Source organism: Pyricularia grisea (assembly GCF_004355905.1).
Source record: "Pyricularia grisea strain NI907 chromosome V map unlocalized Pyricularia_grisea_NI907_Scaffold_6, whole genome shotgun sequence".
Taxonomy (NCBI): domain Eukaryota; kingdom Fungi; phylum Ascomycota; class Sordariomycetes; order Magnaporthales; family Pyriculariaceae; genus Pyricularia; species Pyricularia grisea.
The window spans coordinates 2,947,499-2,969,693 of NW_022156719.1; the positions used below are offsets into that span (position 1 = coordinate 2,947,499).

Consider the following 22,195-nt stretch of genomic DNA (forward strand, 5'->3'; position numbering starts at 1 on the left):
GAGTGTGCTTTTTTGTTTCCCCCTCTACTGTAGAGCAAGAAAAAAAAAACGACCCTGATTTTAGTGCCATCCAAAAAATCCCGCTCTAGTTCCGCAAAAGGTAGGGGGGTGTATGTGTATAGACAGACTTGCAATATGCGTGTTTTTGTCTGTTGGCGTTTGGTCCAAAAGGCTGTGGGATTTTGCTGGACTGGCGCAGGGGCCGTCGAATCTGATTGCGTGTGTTGGCTGTCCCTTGCTTTCGTCAAATAACCTAGACGTGGCCGACCCCAAGTACCTACCTTGGGACAAACGCCGACGGTAGAATCTAGAGCTAGATAAGCTAGATCAAGTGAGATCAGGTTAGGTACCTGCAAGTTATTTTCCACCAATGTGCCTGGGTTCCGAGTTGCATCGAGACCCTTCACAACGTCACTCGCGTGGTGTACTTGTAAAGTATAGCAGATATCAGAGGCCATAAGTGGAGTGATTAGTGTAAGGTATGTCGGCATTTCAGACCCTTAGGTCAATAATTGCTTATTTTTGGTTTGCCACTGCTGTGTATTTTGCTTTTATTTATTTTCTATTTTGTTTTTTTGTTTCATTCTTCATTCTTTGTTTTTCTTTTTCTTGTCCCCTTTTTTTTCTTCCCTTTTTTCCTTCAGTTATTCGGGGGTTTTTTCGCACTCATTCAGGATGCAGGAACAATTGCACCAAGCCAGCCAACCCCACGCGCTCGCTCGGTGGGGGAATTCCCGACTTGCCCCGTCGCTCACTTTCTTCACTGATCGAATCGCGTACGCTTCCGTCCCACGGATCACAAGCCGGCGCACAAACTCTTCCGCCACAATTCGCCCCAAGCGCGACGCTTTCTTTTCCGTCTAAATACTAACCTCCTCTAGGACGGACCCCAGGAACACCATTTGGCATTTCGCTAGTGCCTGGATTAACAGCAAGCGCAAGGTTTTTTTTTTGCAGTGGCGGGAGGGGACAAGAGAGACAAAGATCCCACGAGACCTGAAGCCAAAGTGGTTGACGCAAGTCTATTCACTGGGAACCTGAGCAGTCCTCTCAGTCAGGCCAACTAGACAGACAGCCTAGCAAGCCTAGGTACATTAGTCTCAAAGGTCTTCCAGCTTAGGTTTTCACTGACGACCCAATCACAGCCACCCATTCGACTCAAAAATACTGTACCCATGGCCACTCTCAACGTCATCGCCCTTGTCTCGGGAGGCAAGGACAGCTTCTATTCGCTGCTGCACTGCCTTGCTAACGGCCATCGGGTTGTTGCCCTGGCTAACCTGCACCCTCCTCCCCTCCCGGCTGACAAGGCAGATGCGGACCTCAACAGTTTCATGTACCAGACTGTCGGCCACGAAGTGATCCCGCTGTATGCAGACGCCACGGGGCTTCCACTCTACCGTCACGCCATCACCGGTGGCGCCGGGGACTCGAAGAGGGACTACGGAGGGTCTGTGGCGCACCACGATGAGGATGAGACCGAGAGCATGGTACCGCTCCTGAGGAGGGTTATGGCCGCCCACCCAGAGGCCAACGCAGTTTGCGCCGGCGCCATCCTGAGCACCTACCAGCGCACGCGTGTCGAGTCGGTGGCGTTGCGGCTGGGGCTTGTGCCGCTCGCGTACCTGTGGAAGTACCCAGCCATCGCGGGGCCCACGTCGCCTGGCCCTGTACCGGGTGACGACGGCGCCCACCTATTGCGCGATATGGCGAATGCGGGTCTCGAGGCGCGCATCGTCAAGGTAGCGAGCGGCGGCCTGGATGAGGACTTTCTCTGGGAGGACGTCGCTAGCCTCAAGGGTGTTGCGAGGCTCGTCAGGGCCATGTCTCGATTCGGGTGTGGGAGTGCCGGAGATGGCGCCGTCCTGGGCGAAGGTGGTGAGTTCGAGACCTTGGTTGTTGACGGGCCCTGTTGTCTGTTTAAAAAGAAGATTCTCGTCCAAGATCAAGACAAGAGGGTCATCAAGGAAGGAGGCGGTACCGCGTGGCTTCGCATAGTCAAGGCCGAGGTTGTGGAGAAGACCGCCCAAGAAGATGGTGATAATGGCCTGGAGAAGCTTCGATCTCTGGTCAGATTTCCTAAGATGCTGGATGAGCGCTTTTCTGGGGTCTTGGCAGCCGTTTCCTCGGCGTCTAGTGAAGCATCTGGCTTAGTCAAAGACCAGAAGAACCTCAACAATTGGCATGGAAGCAACACGCTCGCCCATGGCTACTCCAGACTCGAGCAGTGGAATTTCGTGGCGGGCGCTGGCACTGCCTCGTCTGTCGTAGAGGAAACTCAAATCATCGCGGATAATATTCGTGGGCGTCTGACCGCGCGAGGAATGTCTGCCACCAACATAATCTCGGCAACTATCGTTCTACGGCGCATGGCTGACTTTCCTGCTGTCAACTCCGTATACGGCTCTCTCTTTGTAGCCCCGAACCCGCCTTCTCGAGTCACCATATCGAGTGGAAACTTGTTGCCTTCGGGGTGCGATATCTACATTTCCTTGTCCGTCTTGGACGTTCCAAATCCGTCGATTATGGACACGAATGTGAGGGATGGCCTGCATGTGCAGTCCCGTTCTTACTGGGCACCGGCCAACATTGGTCCCTACAGTCAAGCCATAACATTGCCCCTTAATCTCATTGCACAACCCAATACGAGGCGTCATCAAGGTGATGATGCAGTGACATCAAACCAGTCATCGGCCTCAGGTCCCAGACTAGTTCTCATCGCTGGCCAGATTCCTCTTGTCCCTGCAACTATGGAGCTTCCCCGTCCTGGTGATCAAGAAACCGAACTCGATGTCTTTATATTCAACGCTACACTGTCATTGCAGCATCTCTGGAGGATAGCACAGGACAAGGAAGTACAGTGGTGGAGCAGTGCTGTGGCATATACCTCAAAGACTGACAATGTCGAGACCGCTCGACGAAAGGCTGTAGCCGCTGCCACTGTCTGGGCGAAAGCTCACAATTCCGGGGGAGATGGTGATGATGCAAGTGATGACGACAGTGGCCCCGACATTTGGGACAGAAAGTATAATCCAGCTTTTATGGATTACAAGGATCGGCAAGACCAAAGCAGCTTTCATCTTCCCAATTTTGAAGTCATCAGCCAGCCAAGCACCATGGGACAACCAGTGCAAGCCGTGACCACCGTTCCACCTTTCTTCTTGGCCGAGGTTGAGGAGCTTCCGCGCCAGTCGGATGTCGAGTGGCATGCCCAAGCCGGATTCTCGAATCTCGAGGCCCGAAGTGTTACTTTGCGCAGCCTCTCGTCGCCATCGAGTGAGGCTTCTGACCCGCAATCACGATCTTGGGACGCGCATCAGACTCTTGTCAAGATTCGGGAATCAACTTTTGTTCACACCACAGTGGCTATAAAGCGTGATGTCAAACCTGGAGATATGCCCATGGCTGCCGAGTCTCTTGCAGATGATATCAGGTCGGTGATGCTTTCACTGTCGAAACCTGCGGCTGCGAGCAAGTCTGATTCTAACCTGCCACGCGAGGATAAAATAAACGATTACCAACTCCTCTATTTCGATGCATCACTCGCCGCCGTTCCTCAACTGACCGAATCATGTGCGGTCATACCCTGTCGGTCATTGTGGAATAGTCAAGGCGAACGGGTGGCTGCACTTGCTTTCAGCAGGCAAGCAAGTAATGAGCATTGAATAACTAGCTATCCAAAAGTTGTATGCTCGATAAAAGAAACAAAAAAACAACAACAGAATCTAGATCTATGCAGGTCTAAGATCTTTTATATATGGATATCCCACCTGATGAAGGTACTCGTCTTTATCCAAGTTCTATTGCTCCTTGGCCGGTGCAAAACAGTGCCCATCATATAACCAACAACTGTTGTTATGATATTTCTAAAGGACTTGTTCCCATACGCGAATTTAGCGGGGTCCGGATCAGAGCTTTTGCTGCGTCTGATCCTTCAGAGACTTCCAGAACTGGCATCTGCTGACCTCATCCGAAGGAACCTGCTCCATGCGTGTGTTATTCGTCTCCAGGACCAGCCTTAAGCGGCTGTTGGCCAGAGCAGTGCTGTTAGTCCCAGCGGTGATGTTTGTACCGTTCCTACCTGCATACAATTCCCAACTCGGCGCATCGGCATTCTTGAGTACATTCGGCGACAGCGTCTTGACAAAGGATATCCAGTAGTCCATGACGACGGGTACGATGGGAGCATTGTACGTTTTATAGCTGGCCGGTGCCTGGCCGAGGACGCTGTCCGGGCCAAACACGGCCCCGACCTCTGCCGTGTGCGGAACGCCAAGGCCACTGGACACGTCGTCCTTGTCTTGTACGTTGTAGCGGTACGCCCAGGTCTTGTTCCTGCTGTTGGGAAAGTTGGACGACACGTCATCCAGCACGTTGACGGTGGGGCAGATGAATGTTGCTTCGCCGTAGGCCTTGGACGTCGATGGGTACCACGGCTTGTGCTGAGGGAGCGCGGACATTAGCGGGTAGCGGTCTACAATGTCGTCGAGGTCTCGCTCCCGCAAGTTCGGGTAATTGTTTTGCAGGAACTCGAGCATCTCATCCTTAGTCTCGGCGTTCGCGGCGAACACAGAGCCCTCTTTGCAACAGCAAAAAAAAGAAAATGTCAGCTTGGCGTGATGAACGGTGGGTGGGGGGGCAATTAAACTCACCATTGCTAGTTGATCCGACCATCAAGGGAACATCTATGTTCTTTCCCTCATCAAACATGTCGTACGGCAGCTTCCTGATCAGGTCACCGTCGATACACGGCGTCCAGTAAAAAAGGGGCAATGGGGGCTGGGTCCTCCCAGGGAAAGCTGACGCCTTGTTAGCCGTCTGGAGATCCTTCGTGCTCTTCCCCCTGAGGCAGGCCATCTTTTGGTCCGACCCGCCATCGCAATTGACGCCTGTCACCAGGCGGTCGAACTGCCACTCGAGCTCGGAGAGATATGGCTGAGCGGGGAAGAACATGGACTCCACGATGGCGCCGGTGAACAGATTATCGTCACGACCACCATATGCGGCCAGCTGGAGCGCGACCGATCCGGCGCCGGCCGAGAGACCCGAAATAACTACGTGGTTGGGATCACCCCCAAACTGTAAGAGAAGGGCAATGGGTGAGCATGGGTAGCACGCAAAGGGCTTAGCTTCTCTCGGCCTACCTTGGAAATATGCTTTTGGATCCACTGCATCACCAACCGCTGGTCGAGCAGTCCCACATTCAGGTCACCATTCTTCTTAACCTGCTCGCCAGCAAGAAACCCAAAGAGGCCGACTCGGTAGTTGAAGTTTACAAAAACCATGCTCTTGTTGCTGCGCTTCACGACCTCCTCGCCGTCCCAGTTGGCATTTGAGTTTGAGGTGTAACCTGAAGGAGTGGGGGGTAAGCATGTGTGATCTCATACATGAGTATTCGGCAGAGAACGTACCTCCTCCCTGAATGAATAGCCAGACGGGGAGCTTTGAGTTTTCTGTGGCATTTTCGGGAGCCCAGACGTTGACAAAGAGACAGTCCTCGGCTTGCTGGTCATTTGGAAAAGATGCATCGGTTGCAAGACATATGGGCCCGAACTGAGAACATCTTGTCAGATCATACATGGATCATACTAAATGGCCGTTTATCAAATGGCACTTCGCGGAGGCTGTGTAAAGAGGCATGGAATTCTATAATTCCACCTACTTCTTTGGCCCTAGAAACACGATTGTTCCCATCACTGCTCGGCTCGATCGGAGCCCTCCACCTCAACTCGCCCACCGGGGCTTCTGCATAACGCATCCCCAAGAAAACATTGATGCCGCTCTGCCGAGTGGTGCCGACGTAGGTTGTATAATTTAGGTCCACCATCGGTCCCTCGAGGCTCATCTGCAGGCAATCGTCCGGCGCGCCTGATGTTAGAGCTTTTTGTGATCCGCAAACGCTTTCGATATCTAAATGTTCCGAGATGCTCACATCCGAGTTGATCTTTTCGCTTATGGCCAGAGCGACGGCGGCGGTCAAGCAGGCAATGAGCGCGAGGCCGTTGACCGTATAGACCTGCCACTTCTTCCACCGCCGTGGCGGGTTCGCAGCGGTAGGGGAAGATCCCGAGCTCTCGGCGGCATGGGGAATGCCGAGCTCGGGGTCTTCCCCTGCCGTCACGGCCTTGGGCGGAGGGGTCACCTCCCCCATTTGATCAACCGGGTCAGAGTCAACTGTCCAAAAAAAAAAAAAAAAAAAAAAAAAAAAAAAACAAGCTGTTGGGTGGAGGGAGATGGAAGGCTTTAGAAAAGTCCTGGGTTAGGAAAGGACTCGGGAAAATATCTAGTGAAAAAGAATGCCACTTGTATGACACGATGGATGAAATTTGGGATATGGAAGAAGCAAGATGAAAGACTAACAACAGCCACAAAGACTCGTCTACGATGGGTTTATTAGTGACAGTCTCATGATGGCAGTTGGAAAGCAATATGACAAAGCAAAAAGAATATGCAGCGACACGTAGAGGGTAGGGGAACGCAGGTGTATAAAAGCCAAAATTGTGAGACTGAACTTTCAGACTCATGGAGGTAGGGCAGGTAAGGTAGGAACTGTAGGTAAGACCCGACACCCGCTACATACCTAGGTGGTTAAGAAGATGTTTTACACGTCTGCCGGATATATTGCTTACCTATTCTGGAAGGTGTCGACTTGACTCTTTGGCTTGTTTGGAAGCTAACCTGGTAATCCTGGGTAAGTGGCAGTATCTCAGCGGCGGTCAACTGATTAACAATGTTTCATAGTAACATTGTCAAGACAAACGGTATAAGTAACCCCCATCAAAGGAACCATCCGCGGACCCTAGTGAAAATCACAAGACCAAATCGGAAAGTGATCAAATGATCTTCTCATGGGTTTGGGGTGTTTTTTTTTTTTTTTTAGGGTGCAAAATATGCATATACTCACACTACATAGCAATTCCAATTTCATATACTCTTTAGTATCACGAATCGTCGCATGTTTCCTCTATTGAAATGAAATCTGGGAGATATTACCAGGACAACATACCGCAAAACTTCGTCTCAAGTGTTAATTTATGTCATCCAATTTAAAATTCCAGAATGAGGCAGCAAAAAACAAAGTGGCAGAAGGTTAAAAAAAAATAAAAAATAAAAATAAAAACAGGCAGAAAACTCAATTGTCAATTGAGGTCCGACAGTTCAAGTGACGAACCATCCGCCAACGCGACCTCGTGGGAAACAAAAGAAGCCGGGGAAAAAAACGAAACTACAACCCAAAAACTCGCCGCGCGAAACGAACGACACACTGACTTGGTTTTTCAATCTCCGTGGCTTTCTTCTTAATCAAATATCATCCTTCCCAGTGGGTTTCAGACCCACATAATTACAGTCGCAGCTCTACAACGCCAGACGGCTTCTGAGGCACCCGGGTCGACTAACTGACTAAAGCCTACCACGGCGTAGCATAGAGTACCACTCTGGGTCAGTCTGCTGCTCCCCATTGGCGGTGAATCTCCCGCATGTAAACCACAAGATGCTTCCCTCGAGACCTTGACTAAGTAAAGAGTAAGCAGAAAAAGGAAAATAAATCCCCGGTGACACTTGTACAGGCGGAGTCTCAATGACACTGTGAATCTGTGATATATATATATTCATGCTTCAGAACCCCATTACAAACCTCACATCACCCAACCTGCACCTTGCTGAACACCACGAAGTCCTATCAGTTGTAATGTGGACCTCCTCGAGAACTTTAAAGTGGGGCACATCTGTAACCCCCACATGCAGCCAAGCCTCCGGGGTTGTGCTTTTTCGCTCGAGGAACAACAAAATGTGGGCACAAGATGTTGACCTCCCGGGCGGAGATTGGCGTAAAGTTTGCAAATGGCGGGTCTTGGATAGTTTCGTTTTGAAGCTCGAAAGTTGCAGCTGGTGTTGGCGTGCAACGCAAAAAAAAAAAAAAATTGGCAAATAAATGGTTGCTAGACTGAAAATTATTCTCGTGATTTCTTTGAGTTGTATACATTATTGCATCGTCTTTCATAATCCAGTCGATCAATTGAGAAGTCTTGGCGGCATCGGCCAAACCCCAAGCGATCCCGTCACTGACTAGGGCCCTCAGATGGCGCAATAGGCCAAGCTGCACCACCCTGCATATCGCATTATCATGAGGTTAGACCGCGCCATCGCGTGCTCTCTTCCCGACCCTATAGAAGATGCCGCCTGAAGCTTCGTCTCCAACCCCGGCGGCGTCGTCGCCCAAACAAGTCGATGAGACGCACGACGACAGCCCTCACCAGCACGCATCCGAGCCTAGCCGTCGTCCGTCTTCGTCTGCGTCTGGAAGGGGAGGACTGAGACGCATCGAGTCCAGAGAGCAGAGGATCGGCACAATACTCGAGGTTAGTCAAACTCTATCATTCATCTCCAACCTTTGTTTCCTTGTTTTTACTTTTACTTCCTTTCTTCTTCTTCTTCAACCTTTCTTCTTTGGTTTGGTTTTCTTCGCAGATGCACAGACTTTGGGCAACATTGATAGCTCTCATGAGCTAGCTGTCCGGGAAGGGAATGTCCCGTCTTCTTCCCCGCCCTCTTTCTGCACAAACTTTAGACTTGCATTGTCCCACATTGCTGATACTGACATACCAGCTGGCCTGACAGAGAGGCCTAGCCCGAGCCCAATCGAACAAATCTGATCCCACGACGCAATCGACAACCACACGTATGGAGCCGTTACTGGGCAATGCCTCGCGGCAAAGACAGTACCACAACGACACTAGCGACGACGATGGCCTCGACATTGGCCGCTCTGTCCGAAATGGGGGTGCCGGTACGCGTACGGACTCGGGCTCACAGCAGAACTACCAGACAATGAACGCACAACAAAATCAGGGCAGGAGGATCAGCGCGGACGGGTCGACTGTACACAGGCGCTCTACTGCTAGCAATCACAACAGGAGACGGGGCACAGCTCAGAGTGGTACGGGCCAGGGAGACGGTGACGCTGACGGACGTCCGAACGAGCGAGAAGGCGACGACGATGGCCTCTTGGCCAGGATAAAAGCCACGATGGCTATGTTCACGTCAGTGGAGCTGGACAACAAAGGCAGCGTCGCCAGGGATCACCTCGCTCTGGGTAAGATGCCCCGCACATCTTCCTTTCTTTACCGAGGGAACTGGTGCTGTCGAGGTGCTAACACATGTATTTCCGATTAACAGAGCGTACATTCTTGGCATGGTTGCGAACATCCGTGTCTTTTGCTTCCATTGGAATAGCCGTCACCCAGCTTTTTCGACTGAACACATCGATCAATAGCGGCAGAGACCGTGATGGAGAGTCCGGTAGTGATTTGGCCGAGCTCCGCCGGTTGGGCAAACCTCTTGGTGCTGCTTTCCTTGGGATCAGCATTCTGATCCTCTTCCTGGGCTATGGGCGCTACGTTCGTGGACAACGTTGGGTTATGGCAGGCCGGTTTCCCGCATCACGTGGAACTGTGATCCTCGTAACTGTGAGTATCTCTTGACTATGGCTGTGGTGATGGGTGTGATCCATGGATGCTGACTCTTGACAATTCTTGTAGCTGCTTACGTTTACCGTCATGGTAGCGTCTTTAGCTATTGTAATAGTATTCTCGCCTGGAGGGTGGTAATTGATGAAAGATGCCGAAAATTGGTGTGTTTGGACTATACATGACTGTCATGGTATGAATATATCTTTGGTTGGCTTTACATATGGGCAGCGTCGGTTTACTTGGACATGGAAATCAAACCACACTTGCATATAAATAGGTGGTGTATGTAATTCGTTTACGTTGGGTTTTTTTAATCGAGATATCTCATTAACGTACCCGACAATGAATACCTATGGATTGTATGGAGTGAGAGTGATGTAAGTGCTCACCAGTGGAGAAAATACTAGTCTAGACTACCGCAGGTAGTCTAGGTAATCTCAATACTGTAAGTCATCTAGATCTCATAAGGAACGCTTACATGCACTCCCTAGTTCTAGAAGCTGTATCACATATAGTTGGTAGAAAATTTCAGCTACAAATCTATATGTATCTGTGCCGGTGACCATAGGCTACTGAAAATGACAAGAGTGTGTAAACCGGAAAAGGATGTCATTGCAATAAGTCAACAGAAGAGTACCTATGCGGGGCTCTCTACACATGACTGAAAGGACCTTGACACTGTGTTCTACCTCTTTTCTCTCGTCGGTCAACTTTCAGATGAGGAAAGAAATGATAGTTAAAGCTCAGTATCTGAAAGAGGTCATTGAAGGTCTCATTTTCCACTTGAATTGGTGTGGTCAGTCTAATTCGCTTTTTTTTTTCTTTTTTTCTCTCTTTTTTTTACGTGCCATTGATGGAAAAGTCATCGACAGGCAATCGGTTCATTTGATGTCATCAAACCCCGCCAAACAAACAAAGAATCGCGACTAGCGACATAACGAAACGCAAACAGCATCACAGGGACACTCACTAAAGAAAAGATAAAAAGAGCCCTACCTAGCCAAATGAACAAATTGCATCCTATCCAAATATCAATCTGACACATAAGGCACCCACAAAACCAAAAAAAAAAAAAAAAACTCCGTCATGTTAGTGGCAGAGCAAGTGCCGGCATTTGCGGCCGCGCAGCTGTCCCTCCTCGCCGCGGAGCAGGAGGCAGAGGCGGCCGGTGCGGCCGAGCTGATCAGCGGACACACCCCCGCAGCTCTCCAGCGGGCCGGCGCCGCCCTCACCAACCTGACTGTCCAGGGCCGGCGGACGGGTGCCGGAGGTAGGACGGTGGTCGAGCTCTCGTCCGACCCGGCCGTCGGTGGAAGCGAGCTGCCCGAGCACGGCCTCCGTGTCGGCGATGTCGTGCTGGTCGCTGAGCAGCCGGCCGGTTCAGCCAAGAAGCGGGAGGCGCGCGAGCTCGAACGCAACGGCGTCCGAGGAGTCGTTACCCGCGTTCGTCGCTCCGACCTCAGCGTTGCTCTCGACGCGGGCGACGACAAGCCTGGCTCTGCCGGCAAGGAGGAGAAGGGCCTCGCGGGGAGGGTCTGGGTCGTCAGGCTGGCTGATGATGTCACATACCGTCGGTGGGTTTGATGTGGTGCGCCCTTTTCTTTTTCTCTGGCAGGCTATGTGCTTTCTATATTTCATGCCTTTGGACTTTGTGTTATACTGATCCCAAAGTCTCCGTATGTAGCATGACCTGGACTATGGAAAAGATGGAAAAGATGGTTGATTCAGAACATTCCAATTTTATTCGTGTCCTGTTCGGTCACAGCTCTCCGTCGCCGGTTCCCTCGAACTTGAAGACTGATCCCGAGTTTGGCAAGCTGGAGTGGTTCGACCCGACACTCAACGACTCCCAGCAGGATGCAATACGCTTCGCTTTGGCTTCTCAGGAAATAGCATTAATACATGGTCCTCCAGGGGTACGTATCATCAGGGGAAATCTCTCTTTGGGCCACACCTAAAGGTTCTTGTCCGTCATTAGAAGCCTCGCGAAACGCTAACATTATACCATGATACCACCTAACGCCACAGACCGGCAAAACTCATACCCTGATCGAGCTTATACTCCAAATGCTCAAGCGAGGACTACGCATACTTGTCTGTGGCCCCTCCAACATTTCGGTGGACAACATTGTCGAGCGCCTGGCGCCACACAAGGTTCCCATAGTGCGACTTGGTCACCCCGCCCGACTCTTGCCGTCGGTCGTCGGTCATTCCCTCGATGTGCTCACCCAGACGTCCGAGGCCGGCGCCATAGTGCGAGACGTCCGCGCAGAGATGGACGCGAAGCAAGCCTCCATCAAGAAGACAAAGAGCGGGAGGGAGCGCAAGGCCATCTACGGCGAGCTTCACGAGCTGCGCAAGGAGTTCCGCGACAGGGAGAAGAGGTGCGTCGCGAACCTGTTGCAGTCCAGCAAGGTCGTACTCGCGACCCTACACGGATCTGGTGGTTTCCAGCTTCGGCAGGAAAAGTTCGACGTGGTCATAATCGACGAGGCAAGTCAGGCCTTGGAGGCACAATGCTGGGTGGCATTGCTCTCGGCCAAGAAGGCCGTCCTCGCTGGCGATCATCTGCAACTGCCTCCGACGATCAAGTCTTTGAACTCAAAGACGGCCAAGACGCTCACCGGCGGCGACGGGAGCGGGGCCGCAGACGGAGGAGAGAGCTCCGCAGGGCGGAAAAAGAAAGGAGTCACACTCGAGACGACCCTGTTCGATCGACTTTTGGATCTCCACGGGCCTGCCATAAAACGCATGCTGACGACGCAATACCGCATGCATGAGAAGATCATGCGGTTCCCATCGAACGAACTGTACGACGGCAAGCTGATCGCAGCAGAGGCCGTCAAGGACAGGTTGCTCAAGGATCTGCCGTACGAGGTCGAGGACACGGACGACACGCGCGAGCCCCTGATATTCATCGACACGCAGGGGGGAGACTTCCCCGAGCGAAACGACGAGATGGATAACGGCGATGCCGACGACAAGAAGAAAACCAAGCGGATGCTGCTCCACGGGGAGAGTAAGAGCAACGAGATGGAGGCGGCCCTGGTTACGCAGCACGTACGTTCGCTTGTCGATGCCGGGGTCAAGCCCGAGGATATTGCCTGTATAACACCCTATAATGCCCAGGTGAGCCCTATTTTTATTAATTTTAACGTTTGGAGGGGTGTTATTTTTTTTTTCGTTGTTGTTATCTTATGCATATAATATATATGTTACTCCTCTCGGAGTAATGACAGCCAGTCTTACTCCTTGTGGGCTGTTCTTACTTTCCTTCCCGGCCCTTCGGAATGACAAGAAATTCCAGGGGTTCGCACACACACACACGCAGGCACCCGCATGCATTAAGCTCCTGGGCGGATGCGGGAGGTATAATGACAGCTACATATAGGTTTTTTTGGTTTTTGTTTTCATGCAGTCTATCCGGCGTCATATCGACATCGAAAAATTAGTGGACTAAGCAGGGATACTTCCCCGCGGTTCGGCGCGCGACGCGCTCGCTGACATGTTTCTTGTCAAAATTTCTTTGCAGCTCGCAGTTCTGGCGCCGTTACTCAAGGACAGATTCCCGGGAATCGAGCTCGGCAGCGTCGATGGATTTCAGGGGCGAGAAAAGGAGGCTGTGGTTGTCAGCTTGTGCCGCAGCAACCCCGACGGTGAGGTTGGCTTTCTTGGGGAGAAGCGGCGGCTGAATGGTAAGTCCACAATATATCCATCCCTGAACACACTGACGCAACCTGTTCCGTCCCTGAACCCCACACCGTTGTAAGCGGCCCGTGAGGCTATACATAAAAGTTTCTCGGGCGGACGTGCCGTGCAGTACAGGAATTTCAGAATGCGAGAGAATTCTTCGGTGGCATAACATGGAATTTCGTCGTTAATGCATCCGATCTTTGATGCAGTTGCCATGACGAGACCAAAGCGCTCCCTCACCGTTATCGGTGACTCCGAGACAGTAAAGCGGTTAGTGGCTTTTTTTTTCTTCTTTTCTTTTTTCTTTTTTTCTTCTGTATCCCTCAAACCAGTCTCTTGGCTCTTAAGAATCTACTCTTGTACCCGAGGGACTGGTTTTGTGATGGGACCCGTCTTGCGACAGCCCCTTTGTGCACCGCCCGTGTTTGGCTTTGGTGTCATGACCCAACAGCACCCTTGGTTTGTTACCAGCTTGCTGTTGCAGATTTTCATGTTTGGGGGTGGGCTCCCGCTTTGATCTTCTTTGCCCGCAACGTCACACTGACTAGCTAGCATCGATTCTTAATCCGGGCTTAATAGCGGGAGCAAATTTCTCAAGCGATGGATGGAACATTTGGAAGAGAATGCCGACCTCAGATATCCCGACGTCTCAACCATACAAGGTGCATGAATCTCAGATGAGAAGAGGAGAAAAGAGAGAGAAACAAGAAACTTTCTCTCACCGAACCGGTCCCGAACTCGTTGGTCGTCAGTCAGATGATAACAGGGTAGATGAACAGAGACGAACAAAAAAAAAAAAACATCATCCTTCAACACACCCCTGAAGCCCGTGCGCAACAATTGAAAACGCCAAACTGCAGGCCTCGATCGCCGTGGATACCTAAGAGGTTCAGCTGGTGATGGACAAAGCTCGTAAAAAATGGATGTCATAAAATAAAAAAAAAGCGAAGAAAGGCGTGTTGACTTTTGTGTCATCATCCGGTTCGAGGATAGTTTCAAAGCAGCAAAAGGGAACCGCAGTTTTGACCTGTCAATTAAACCTTCCCAAATTATTTTTGATTTTCAGCCCCCACACCTCAACACATGTTGTTGAAAATGAGAGAAATACCACACACAGAGAGAGTAGATTTAGTTAGAGTGCCCATGGTCGGACGAAGTGTCAAGATTCGGCCAATTGTCCCGAGAACAATGTTCTCGTGGTACGGGTATTGCAACCGAAAGGGGGGGGGTCTTCAAAGAAGGAAAAACTGGAATACTTTTTTATCAGACGAAAGGTGAAAATGCTACACTAACCCACTCTCCAGGGATTTTGTGGTTTATTTTATCGAAATAAAAACAAAAAAAGGAACGCGAAAAGAAATAGAAGAAGCATAAGACAAAAAAAAGCTCCACGAGTACGCAGCACAGTACATGATGTACTGTACGGTAGGTGTCCGTACAAAATGAATGGGGCTTGTCCTGGTCCTGAGTTTGTTTCAGGTCGTCTGTACAGTGCAGTTACGAAAGGATTGGAAGGCAGCCGTTGTTCTCGATTTTCTTTTTGGCTCTCCACAAAAAATATATCAGTGTACAAATATCCAACCAGTCAAAAGAACCAGGTATGTGTCAGTGGCTTGAGTCGGTAATAGTAGTATTTACTTATTGGGTACCTTAGTGCTCTCCTAGACTAAATCCCCGTTCGATGGGGAACAAATTTGGAATGCATCGGGGGAGAGAGAGGAGCCAGGAGAATAAATAGGTATGGGGTTTTAGCGGTAACCAATAGCGGAGCTTTCTTTTCTCATGGGCCAAGAGAATAGGTGGGTGTGGTAGGTTGGCTGCACAGGGAGAGGGGGATTCGTGAAACTTGATAGTGTGATGAACCTGCATGAGTGGCTGGTTATTCTTATTTTTACAAGCAACCTTGAGAATGATAATCAAGGTATGGTGGCTTCAAGTGGTCAGGTGATGGTTTGTTACTGATTAGGTACAGAGACAAAACATGAGCAGTCACTTTTTTATTTATTCTATTGTTACTATTCTATCTTGTATTGCTACTCCATGTGGCAGTACCTGCGGTCGGACGTTATTGGGTGAAGTGGGTTTTGTTTCCAGGTTCGTCGAGGTTCGGGTATTACGCGGCAAATGACATGTGGAGGGAAAGGACTGCTTGATATTTCTTTCTACCACAAACTGGCAAACTGGGAGCTCCCCGCCTAAAATCCAGATTTTACCAAATGAACGTCCTGCGAAGACAGGAAAATCGCGTTGGGAAGCCCGTGAGTCAAGACGACAAAAAAAAAAAAAAAAGAGACACTACATAAGAAAGTGAGAAAGCGGGTTCATCTCCCGAGTCAAACAAGCATCTTCTGTAATCTCAATTTGGCTCTTCGGAACCAAGACAAAAGGCTAAGGGTCGGGTTTGTACCTAGAATGTACGTGGTAGATTACCAGAAGGCCGAGATTCGATCATAATGGTAATATCATGGGACTGTTATACCGTTACACCAACGCTGGGGCCAACAGTTTGGTCTTGGCCATTGACGTGATACCACTCGGTAGTACAGTACAGCACAGTACAGTACAGTGAGTTACGGAACTGCCAATAATCAAGTACCGTAGTCGATGTTCCAGATTTCCTAGGCAGGCAGCTTGATTAATCATTCACGACTAACGATTGATTGACTACGAAGACAAAGTACAAAGTATCAGGTTATTGTACCTTATCATCTAATACTCCACTCATCAGGAGAAGGGGCCGTTTAGCTTTAACGGCTGACTGAAATCTGGGGCGAATAGTATTAGCCCCCTGCTAAGAAGGAGAGAAAGAAGAAAGAAAAAAAAAAACATGCGAGTGAACAACGGTGGCAACGGTGGCCGCCGAAACAAGTCGTTCAAGCCTGCATCCATCAATTTAGCGAATGGCATGCCCCACGAGAAAAAGAAACGCCCAGCCTATTCTGGGGTAGTTCCAAAAGGTGGCAGAATGAGACATACACCAAGGCATGACATGACTTATCACTGCAGGCAAGCTCCGCGGCTAAACAAAAAGCTGAGAGCAACAACGTACGTCTTCGAATTAGGAGAGCTTCCGTGGTCGCATGTGTGGCGGCTCCGCGCAAACCCCAGCCCACGTTGGGTAATTCCCTCGCAGCTCTGCAGGTCTTTTTTTTTTTCTTTTTTCTCCCTTGTCATCGGCTGCCGTTTCCCTGTATCGGCCGCCTTTAGGCTGTACCAGCCCGTCAGATCATACTGCACTTGGTATAGTTGGTGTATGTGATCTGTAAGGGCATGTTGTTCACCTTTTGATTGGTAAGGCATTTCATCTTGGATTGATTCAGGGAGTAGGCGGAATCAAAAGTCCCAACGAAAAGAATATCGGATGCCATCGCTTCGCACTGACCTCGCAACAACGTACCATTTGTCCAAAAGCTGGATGGGAATGGGTGAGTTGACGCCACAACCCCTCTCATCCCAAGCTTTCGTCGGCGTCGTCCGTCAAAAATGCCACTGATAGCCCTGCAACCAGGACGACAGCTGAGCGCGCCTACGGTACGGTACACACGACCTACCCTTACCTAGGTAAGACATGGGGTAAGCTGTGGACACCGACGAAGTACTAGACTCTTTTCGAATTGAGACTGCCCTCCTTTAATTTTTTTCGTCCTTTTCAAATCTTGGTCGAATCTTCAAACTGCAACTAGAGCCACCTACATGTAGTTGGCTCACTGGCTAATCCGGCAGGGCGATATGCTTACGGTGTATGTAGTACTTGCAGCGTGCAGCTTGCAGACTGCAAGCTGTAACACCCGTCAATTATTCATCATCTCTCATGTTCGTTTTTACAGTTGGGTACAGTAAGTACTTACTGATTCAAACACAGAAATTACCCGTGGATACCTTCCCACACCTCACGACAGACAGCTGCAGGTCAATGGAATTACAGGCCCAGAAGGTGCATGCGAAAAAGGTCTCCGAGTGGGCCGCATTATACAGGGTACCCCAGCACCAAGGCCTCGCGACTGCAGTCAGTACAGGGGGCCCCTCACCACTTGGACCCCTCCCTCCTTCTCGGAAGGCGGGCTCCCACATCATCGAGTCTGTCGAACCAAAACTCATGGATGCTGGGGTTTGCTGGGTCTGGTACCGCAAATCACAAGGGTCAAAAGAGAGGGTGAGAAGGAAATAAAAAAAGAAGTCGGAGAGAGAGAGAGGGAAAGAAGAGATAACCACACAACACCAACAAAGACAAAACAAAAAGAGAGGGGAGCTGAATGCGTATTTGGTTGTTTCAAGAACAGTGTCAGGCATTCCCGTATTGACTTGACATTTTCTTACAATCCATTCCACCCCTGTAGGCACTGTCGTCTTGTCGTGCTCATCGGATTAGTCCTCCGCTCGTCGGTCTTTTTTTTTTTTTTTTTTTTTTTTTTTTTTTATTTTTATTACCTTCCTCTCTTTTTTTTTTTTTTTTTTCTTTGTACTGTACGGGGTTTGTCCACATGCAGTAGCAAACTCCAGCGCATCGGATTGCAGCGTAGCGCGGCTGCAAAAGTCGACATGCGCGCCGCGCTTCTTATTCATTTCTCGTCTTTTTAAATCTTTCTGGACTGTTTGATGTCACTCGCTTGCAGTCAGCCAGTGTAGCCTGCCCGTCTCCGGGCTTTCGAGTTGTGTGCGTGGTTGCGTGTGCGTGTGTGGTTTCTTTCTTCTTTTCTTCTTTTCCTCTTTTTCATACTTTTTTTTTCTTCTTTCTCTTCTTGTCTCTCACAGTGCACTCGTTGACTGACCTCAGTATACCTACCGGCAGCTTCAGACTAGGTTGAGGGTGCGTGATGCAGTGGCCCAGGTCCTTCCATGTTGACTAGAGCCACCGTCGCAGTACTTATTCGCCTTCTCCAGCGAATGAACTGAGTGCCGCGGACCCTTCTTTACGTCAAACCTTGCTCTTGCGGGCTTCTTTCTACACCACACACTAGACCGCCTCGCCTCAAGATTCGATTCCGTTCAGCGCTGAGATCTGAATCGTTCGGACCAACAAGAACCAACCAATACCCTTGCAGTGGTGCGGAACGCATAGTTGTTGGTTATAAGGCAGAGCTTAGAGGATTCCAGGCTGCCTACTGGCCGGCCCAGGCCCTCCCTGACCGGTTTACCGGTGTCTCCAACGCCGCATTGGCTGGCCATGTGCATAATCACACTTATTCAAACAACCCTGCGCGTCGCCTCATCCGGGACCCGGTTGATCTCTTCGGGGGTACTGACCAGGCTCTCCATGGATTAATCTGCCGGTATATTATATCTTTGCCATCGCGCCCTCCGCCACCACAGCCTTACCTCTTCCTGTCGTGTCCCGACTCCATCGCACACCCTCTACTATCTTCCTACCCCAAGGCCACACACCATCTTCAACATGAAGCTCTTCAAGGGGGCCTCCGCCTCCCCTGCAAGTCCTGGCCGGTCACGGCCAGGCACCTCATCCATCCGTGGCAAGATTTCGAACCCCATACCCATACCGAGCGCAACCGACGACGATGAGTTCCCTATACGAAGGCCAGGCACTGGCTTTGCCGACAGGTCCCCCGAGGAGGAGTTTCCCATCCGCCAGCTTGGGACTAGTGTGGCTACTCCGAACCCACCTGAGGAGTGGCAGCAGCAACAGCAACAGCAGCAGCCGCCAGCTCAACCAAACCAACAAGAACTCAAGCCCGAGGACTATGACACAACCCCGGAGGAGAGACACCAACCGCCATTACAAAGTATTATTGATGATAGTCGTCAAGAAAATGCGGTGACTGAGGCGCCCGTTGAGGCGCCTCCAATAGAACAATTTCCACGGACATATGATCCGGTCACTCCCACCGCCCCGGTGGCTCCCGTACCTATTTCGGCTACGATACCGGCTGTTGCGCCGGATCCTGCGCCGCCCTCAACACCACAGCCCGCACAGGCGAGGACAAGTCACCCCTCAGCCAAGGGCTCAGGTAATTCTCCGGCCAACAGTAATGGTAACAGCAACAATAGCGACCGAACCCAATTCCGCAGGACAAACGTCCCAAGCACAGTGCGATACTCTGCCATCAGCAATAACTCTGCAAATACTGGCGCATTATCTTCAGACTCCCGTCCGCAACGGAAAAAGTCGACACTGCGGAACGCTTTGAGTAAGCTATTTGGGCGCAAAAAGAAGAAGGGCACTGGCTCGTCCAGCTCGGCAGGCGACACAGATCGCACGTCAAGCGTGATGCCGTCTCAGCACCGTAGTGTAAGTTTCAGAGATGCTGGTCATGCCTTTATCCAGCCAGAAAGTACGAGCGCTCCACTGACACTGTTTTCTTTTTCTTTTTTTCTTTTCTTTGAAACCCACAGGATACCTCAGGTCTGGTGCCTGTCAAGGAAACCGAATCGAAACGATCTGCGTCCTTGCCTATCACCGAGTACGATCGCGCACTACGCTCACACTCGATTGGGCCAAACGACTTCTCGACAATAGAAAATGTCCGCAACTCGATACACGGCGATTTGAACACGCCAAGGCGGCGGGCCTTGACGGCCACAGACAGTAAGCTGTTCGGGACGCCAGCAAAACGAAACGAGTTTGGGGAGTGGGGAGGTCTGTCTCCTCGTCCTGTCAGCGCCCATGGCCGGGGTCGCGTGTCGGGGGTTGAAGAGGATCCCGATATGATAGGGCGGGCGATAACTTCCGACATGGATACCGGAACTGGATACAACACGAAGCGAAGATCGCGGTCGTTATCAGGTATCGATGCCCTTGGTGGACACCTCGCTCATGTTGCTCCCGACGGCACCGTGAACGTAGCTGGAGGCCGCCGGCGTAGTGACGAGATACGGTACTGGCGCGAAAGCTATGGGGCTAGCTACCTCTCTCCGTTGTCTTCCACACATCCTGAGACGGAAGGTGATCAGAATGAATACCGTGATGGGGATAATGACGACACTGGCGTAATCTCGGTTGACCCGACACAGTCGCTGGCTGCACGGCCCGCAACAAGTACAGCACCGGATTCACCTCCACAGCCGTTCAATTTTGGCTCCTTGGCTACCATGAACGAGATGGCTGGTATGAAGATCACTCAGGCGGCCAGCCTCGAGGCTAGGGTGAACAACGTCGAAGGCAGGACCGACAGGTTAGAGCGTGTCGTGGACCAGCTTTGCAACACCGTTTCTGGTCAGAAAGGTGGCTATGCTGTATCCGCTGCTGGCTCAAACCAGGTCCCCCGCTCGATGCAACATCCTCAGTCTGATTTCTGGCAGGCGCCGTCATCATACCCGCGCGAACCACGAGCAGACCAGTCTTCTTCTAGGTATACGAGCAGCCAACCATCGGTAGAGACGGACGGGCTGACAACGCACTCCCACATGTCGTTTGGGGAGGGGCAGACCCTTGTTGGAGGCCTTCACCCACCTTCGAGTGCAGCTGCCCACCCGGGTCTGCCGACGATCGCAGCGTCGCCGTCGTCACCCGGCTTGTTGGGATTGCCCCGGGGATCGACGTCAACTGTTCGCGGGGCCATGAGTCTACCCGCCCTGTCGGTGGCAGCTGCTTCGGATGCAGCGGCAGCTGACTTGGCAGCGCAGCTCGAGACTGAGCGTGCGGAGAGGTTAGCTCTGGAACTTCAGGTCAAGAAGCTATCGGAACGCGTCAATGTGCTGTCAAGTACTATGTTCGCGATGCTGCGGGATCCGCAGAAGAACCGATCCCAGGAGCGCCTGACGCCTTCGTCTGGCGTTGGCGAGAACAGGCTGTCGAGGACATCGTCTAGCAGCCACCTCGTCACGCCCACCAAGATGGCGCCACCGCATTCTGGCATCGGCATCAGAAACTCGCCAGCACCCGTGCCGGTATTCCTAGAGCCGCCGCCGTCGCTGAACAAGTTCCACTCGTCTGGTAATACGTTGTCCGGGTTTGAAGACACTGGAGACGAGGAGAGTGAAAGGGGCGACGAGTCAGTATCCGAGTCGTTCATGACGCCGAGGGAGGAGTACTCGCCGCACACGTATGGTGCTTTTGGCGAGGAGCTGAGAGACGAGACCGAGGACGAGACCGACCCAAAGCGCAAGAAGGCCGCCAGGACGCTGAGCCTGAGCCAGCTGACTCTGAACAAGGGTCAGAGGGCTGTTGTTTGAAAGGAATGATTCTTCAATTCGTCAACGTCTTTTAAGCCTTACCGCATGTGCATCCTCTGGACTTTTTAGAGTAATCATGGATGTTTGCATTATATACGACTTTCTTTTGTCACTTGCGGTCATCATTTATTTTTGGCGGTTGCTTTTATTATTTGATTCTGTTTATTGGCTGGATCTGGTTGATATTCCCCCTCGATGTTCACAATCTAGTTGGACTTCTTTTCGTTCACTTTTTGGCGGTTCCTTCTCTTTTGTTCCCTTCTACTTTTTCCCCCCTTGTTGATCTTGGGGATTGCTGGTGAGCGAGCGAGCGTTTCTTGTTAAAAAGCGTCTATCGCATTCTGTCTCGTCTATCCTATCTATGCAGTCCATATAGAACTGCTTGGTTCATCGGACAACTTTTTTTTTCCCAACCCCTCCGACTGGGGCTGTGTAATATTTCTTCATGGTCACTGTCGCTCCTGGCGAGAAAAACCAGTCCGACTAACCATCGGTTGGCTACAGAGGATTTGGCGCGGTGCGGCTGGATTGCATATACATTTATATCTTGTCTCTTTCGGAGTAGATGGAGTGTTCATCGTGCTGAATACCCTTGAATGGTTTACTTTTTCTGGATATGCATCTATCAACTATCTTCATTAATGATGAATCCAATGAATGGGGCGGACACTTTCTGCGGCAGAAGTAATTAAACCTTATATGTGAACTCCTGAGTGTTTGAGTTTTCTAACTTGACATGCATGTCTTGAGTGTCATTTCAACTATCTAATCAAATAAAACTTTGTGGCGGTGGGGGGAATATTTATTGTCTGTTTATTTGTGAGAACAGTGACGGATCCTTTCAATGCCCCTCGGTGGTATTGGTAATGGCTGTTTGTGATCGCAATTCAGATTTTGGTGATGGT

At 50.9% G+C, this 22,195-nt stretch overlaps 6 protein-coding genes across 6 annotated transcripts; 4 read left to right on the forward strand and 2 right to left on the reverse strand.

The window, feature by feature from the left end:
• Positions 1–634: 634 nt before the first annotated feature.
• On the reverse strand, positions 635–6,175 carry PgNI_08848 (uncharacterized protein). The gene is made up of 6 exons (XM_031128838.1): positions 5,663–6,175; positions 5,412–5,553; positions 5,145–5,350; positions 4,653–5,079; positions 1,144–4,579; positions 635–1,087 (listed from the first exon to the last, which is right to left on the reverse strand). Exons 1-5 carry the CDS (start codon positions 6,149–6,151, stop codon positions 3,909–3,911), a joined length of 1,935 nt encoding a protein of 644 aa, XP_030978541.1. The 5' UTR covers positions 6,152–6,175; the 3' UTR covers positions 635–1,087; positions 1,144–3,908.
• On the forward strand, positions 1,176–3,665 carry PgNI_08849 (uncharacterized protein; the record flags this gene model as incomplete). The annotated part of the gene is made up of 1 exon (XM_031128839.1): positions 1,176–3,665. The coding sequence occupies one exon, from the start codon at positions 1,176–1,178 to the stop codon at positions 3,663–3,665; it is 2,490 nt and encodes an 829-aa protein (XP_030978540.1).
• A 7-nt stretch (positions 6,176–6,182) lies between the features above and the next one.
• PgNI_08850 (uncharacterized protein) lies at positions 6,183–7,076 on the reverse strand (the record flags this gene model as incomplete). Its single annotated transcript, XM_031128840.1, has 2 exons — positions 7,007–7,076; positions 6,183–6,687 (listed from the first exon to the last, which is right to left on the reverse strand). A coding segment is annotated over exon 2 (342 nt), but the record flags the coding sequence as incomplete, so codon positions are not given.
• A 736-nt stretch (positions 7,077–7,812) lies between these two features.
• PgNI_08851 (uncharacterized protein) lies at positions 7,813–9,776 on the forward strand. Its single transcript, XM_031128841.1, has 4 exons — positions 7,813–8,360; positions 8,620–9,094; positions 9,178–9,467; positions 9,540–9,776. Exons 1-4 carry the CDS (start codon positions 8,175–8,177, stop codon positions 9,606–9,608), a joined length of 1,020 nt encoding a protein of 339 aa, XP_030978389.1. The 5' UTR covers positions 7,813–8,174; the 3' UTR covers positions 9,609–9,776.
• Positions 9,777–10,425: 649 nt separating this feature from the next.
• On the forward strand, positions 10,426–14,021 carry PgNI_08852 (uncharacterized protein). Its single transcript, XM_031128842.1, has 6 exons — positions 10,426–11,044; positions 11,155–11,386; positions 11,499–12,599; positions 13,003–13,165; positions 13,373–13,433; positions 13,743–14,021. Exons 1-6 carry the CDS (start codon positions 10,557–10,559, stop codon positions 13,831–13,833), a joined length of 2,136 nt encoding a protein of 711 aa, XP_030978683.1. The 5' UTR covers positions 10,426–10,556; the 3' UTR covers positions 13,834–14,021.
• Positions 14,022–18,555: 4,534 nt separating this feature from the next.
• Positions 18,556–22,111, forward strand: PgNI_08853 (uncharacterized protein; the record flags this gene model as incomplete). Its single annotated transcript, XM_031128843.1, has 2 exons — positions 18,556–19,407; positions 19,512–22,111. 2 exons carry the CDS (start codon positions 18,556–18,558, stop codon positions 21,288–21,290), a joined length of 2,631 nt encoding a protein of 876 aa, XP_030978684.1. The 3' UTR covers positions 21,291–22,111.
• Between the last annotated feature and the right edge of the window lie 84 nt (positions 22,112–22,195).

What these genes read in the sequence shown, in the direction of transcription:
- PgNI_08848 (XM_031128838.1), bottom strand. Translation starts at nt 6,151, where the DNA reads ATGGGGGAGGTGACCCCTCCGCCCAAGGCCGTGACGGCAGGGGAAGAC. An exon ending in GTGTTTCTAGGGCCAAAGAA is followed by an intron (nt 5,554 to 5,662) that starts GTAGGTGGAATT and finishes AGATGTTCTCAG; the next exon opens with TTCGGGCCCATATGTCTTGC. An exon ending in GGTCGGATCAACTAGCAATG is followed by an intron (nt 4,580 to 4,652) that starts GTGAGTTTAATT and finishes GCTGTTGCAAAG; the next exon opens with AGGGCTCTGTGTTCGCCGCG.
- PgNI_08851 (XM_031128841.1), top strand. Translation starts at nt 8,175, where the DNA reads ATGCCGCCTGAAGCTTCGTCTCCAACCCCGGCGGCGTCGTCGCCCAAA. An exon ending in CAGGGATCACCTCGCTCTGG is followed by an intron (nt 9,095 to 9,177) that starts GTAAGATGCCCC and finishes TCCGATTAACAG; the next exon opens with AGCGTACATTCTTGGCATGG. An exon ending in GAACTGTGATCCTCGTAACT is followed by an intron (nt 9,468 to 9,539) that starts GTGAGTATCTCT and finishes CAATTCTTGTAG; the next exon opens with CTGCTTACGTTTACCGTCAT.
- PgNI_08852 (XM_031128842.1), top strand. Translation starts at nt 10,557, where the DNA reads ATGTTAGTGGCAGAGCAAGTGCCGGCATTTGCGGCCGCGCAGCTGTCC. An exon ending in GATGATGTCACATACCGTCG is followed by an intron (nt 11,045 to 11,154) that starts GTGGGTTTGATG and finishes CTCCGTATGTAG; the next exon opens with CATGACCTGGACTATGGAAA. An exon ending in GGAGAAGCGGCGGCTGAATG is followed by an intron (nt 13,166 to 13,372) that starts GTAAGTCCACAA and finishes TCTTTGATGCAG; the next exon opens with TTGCCATGACGAGACCAAAG.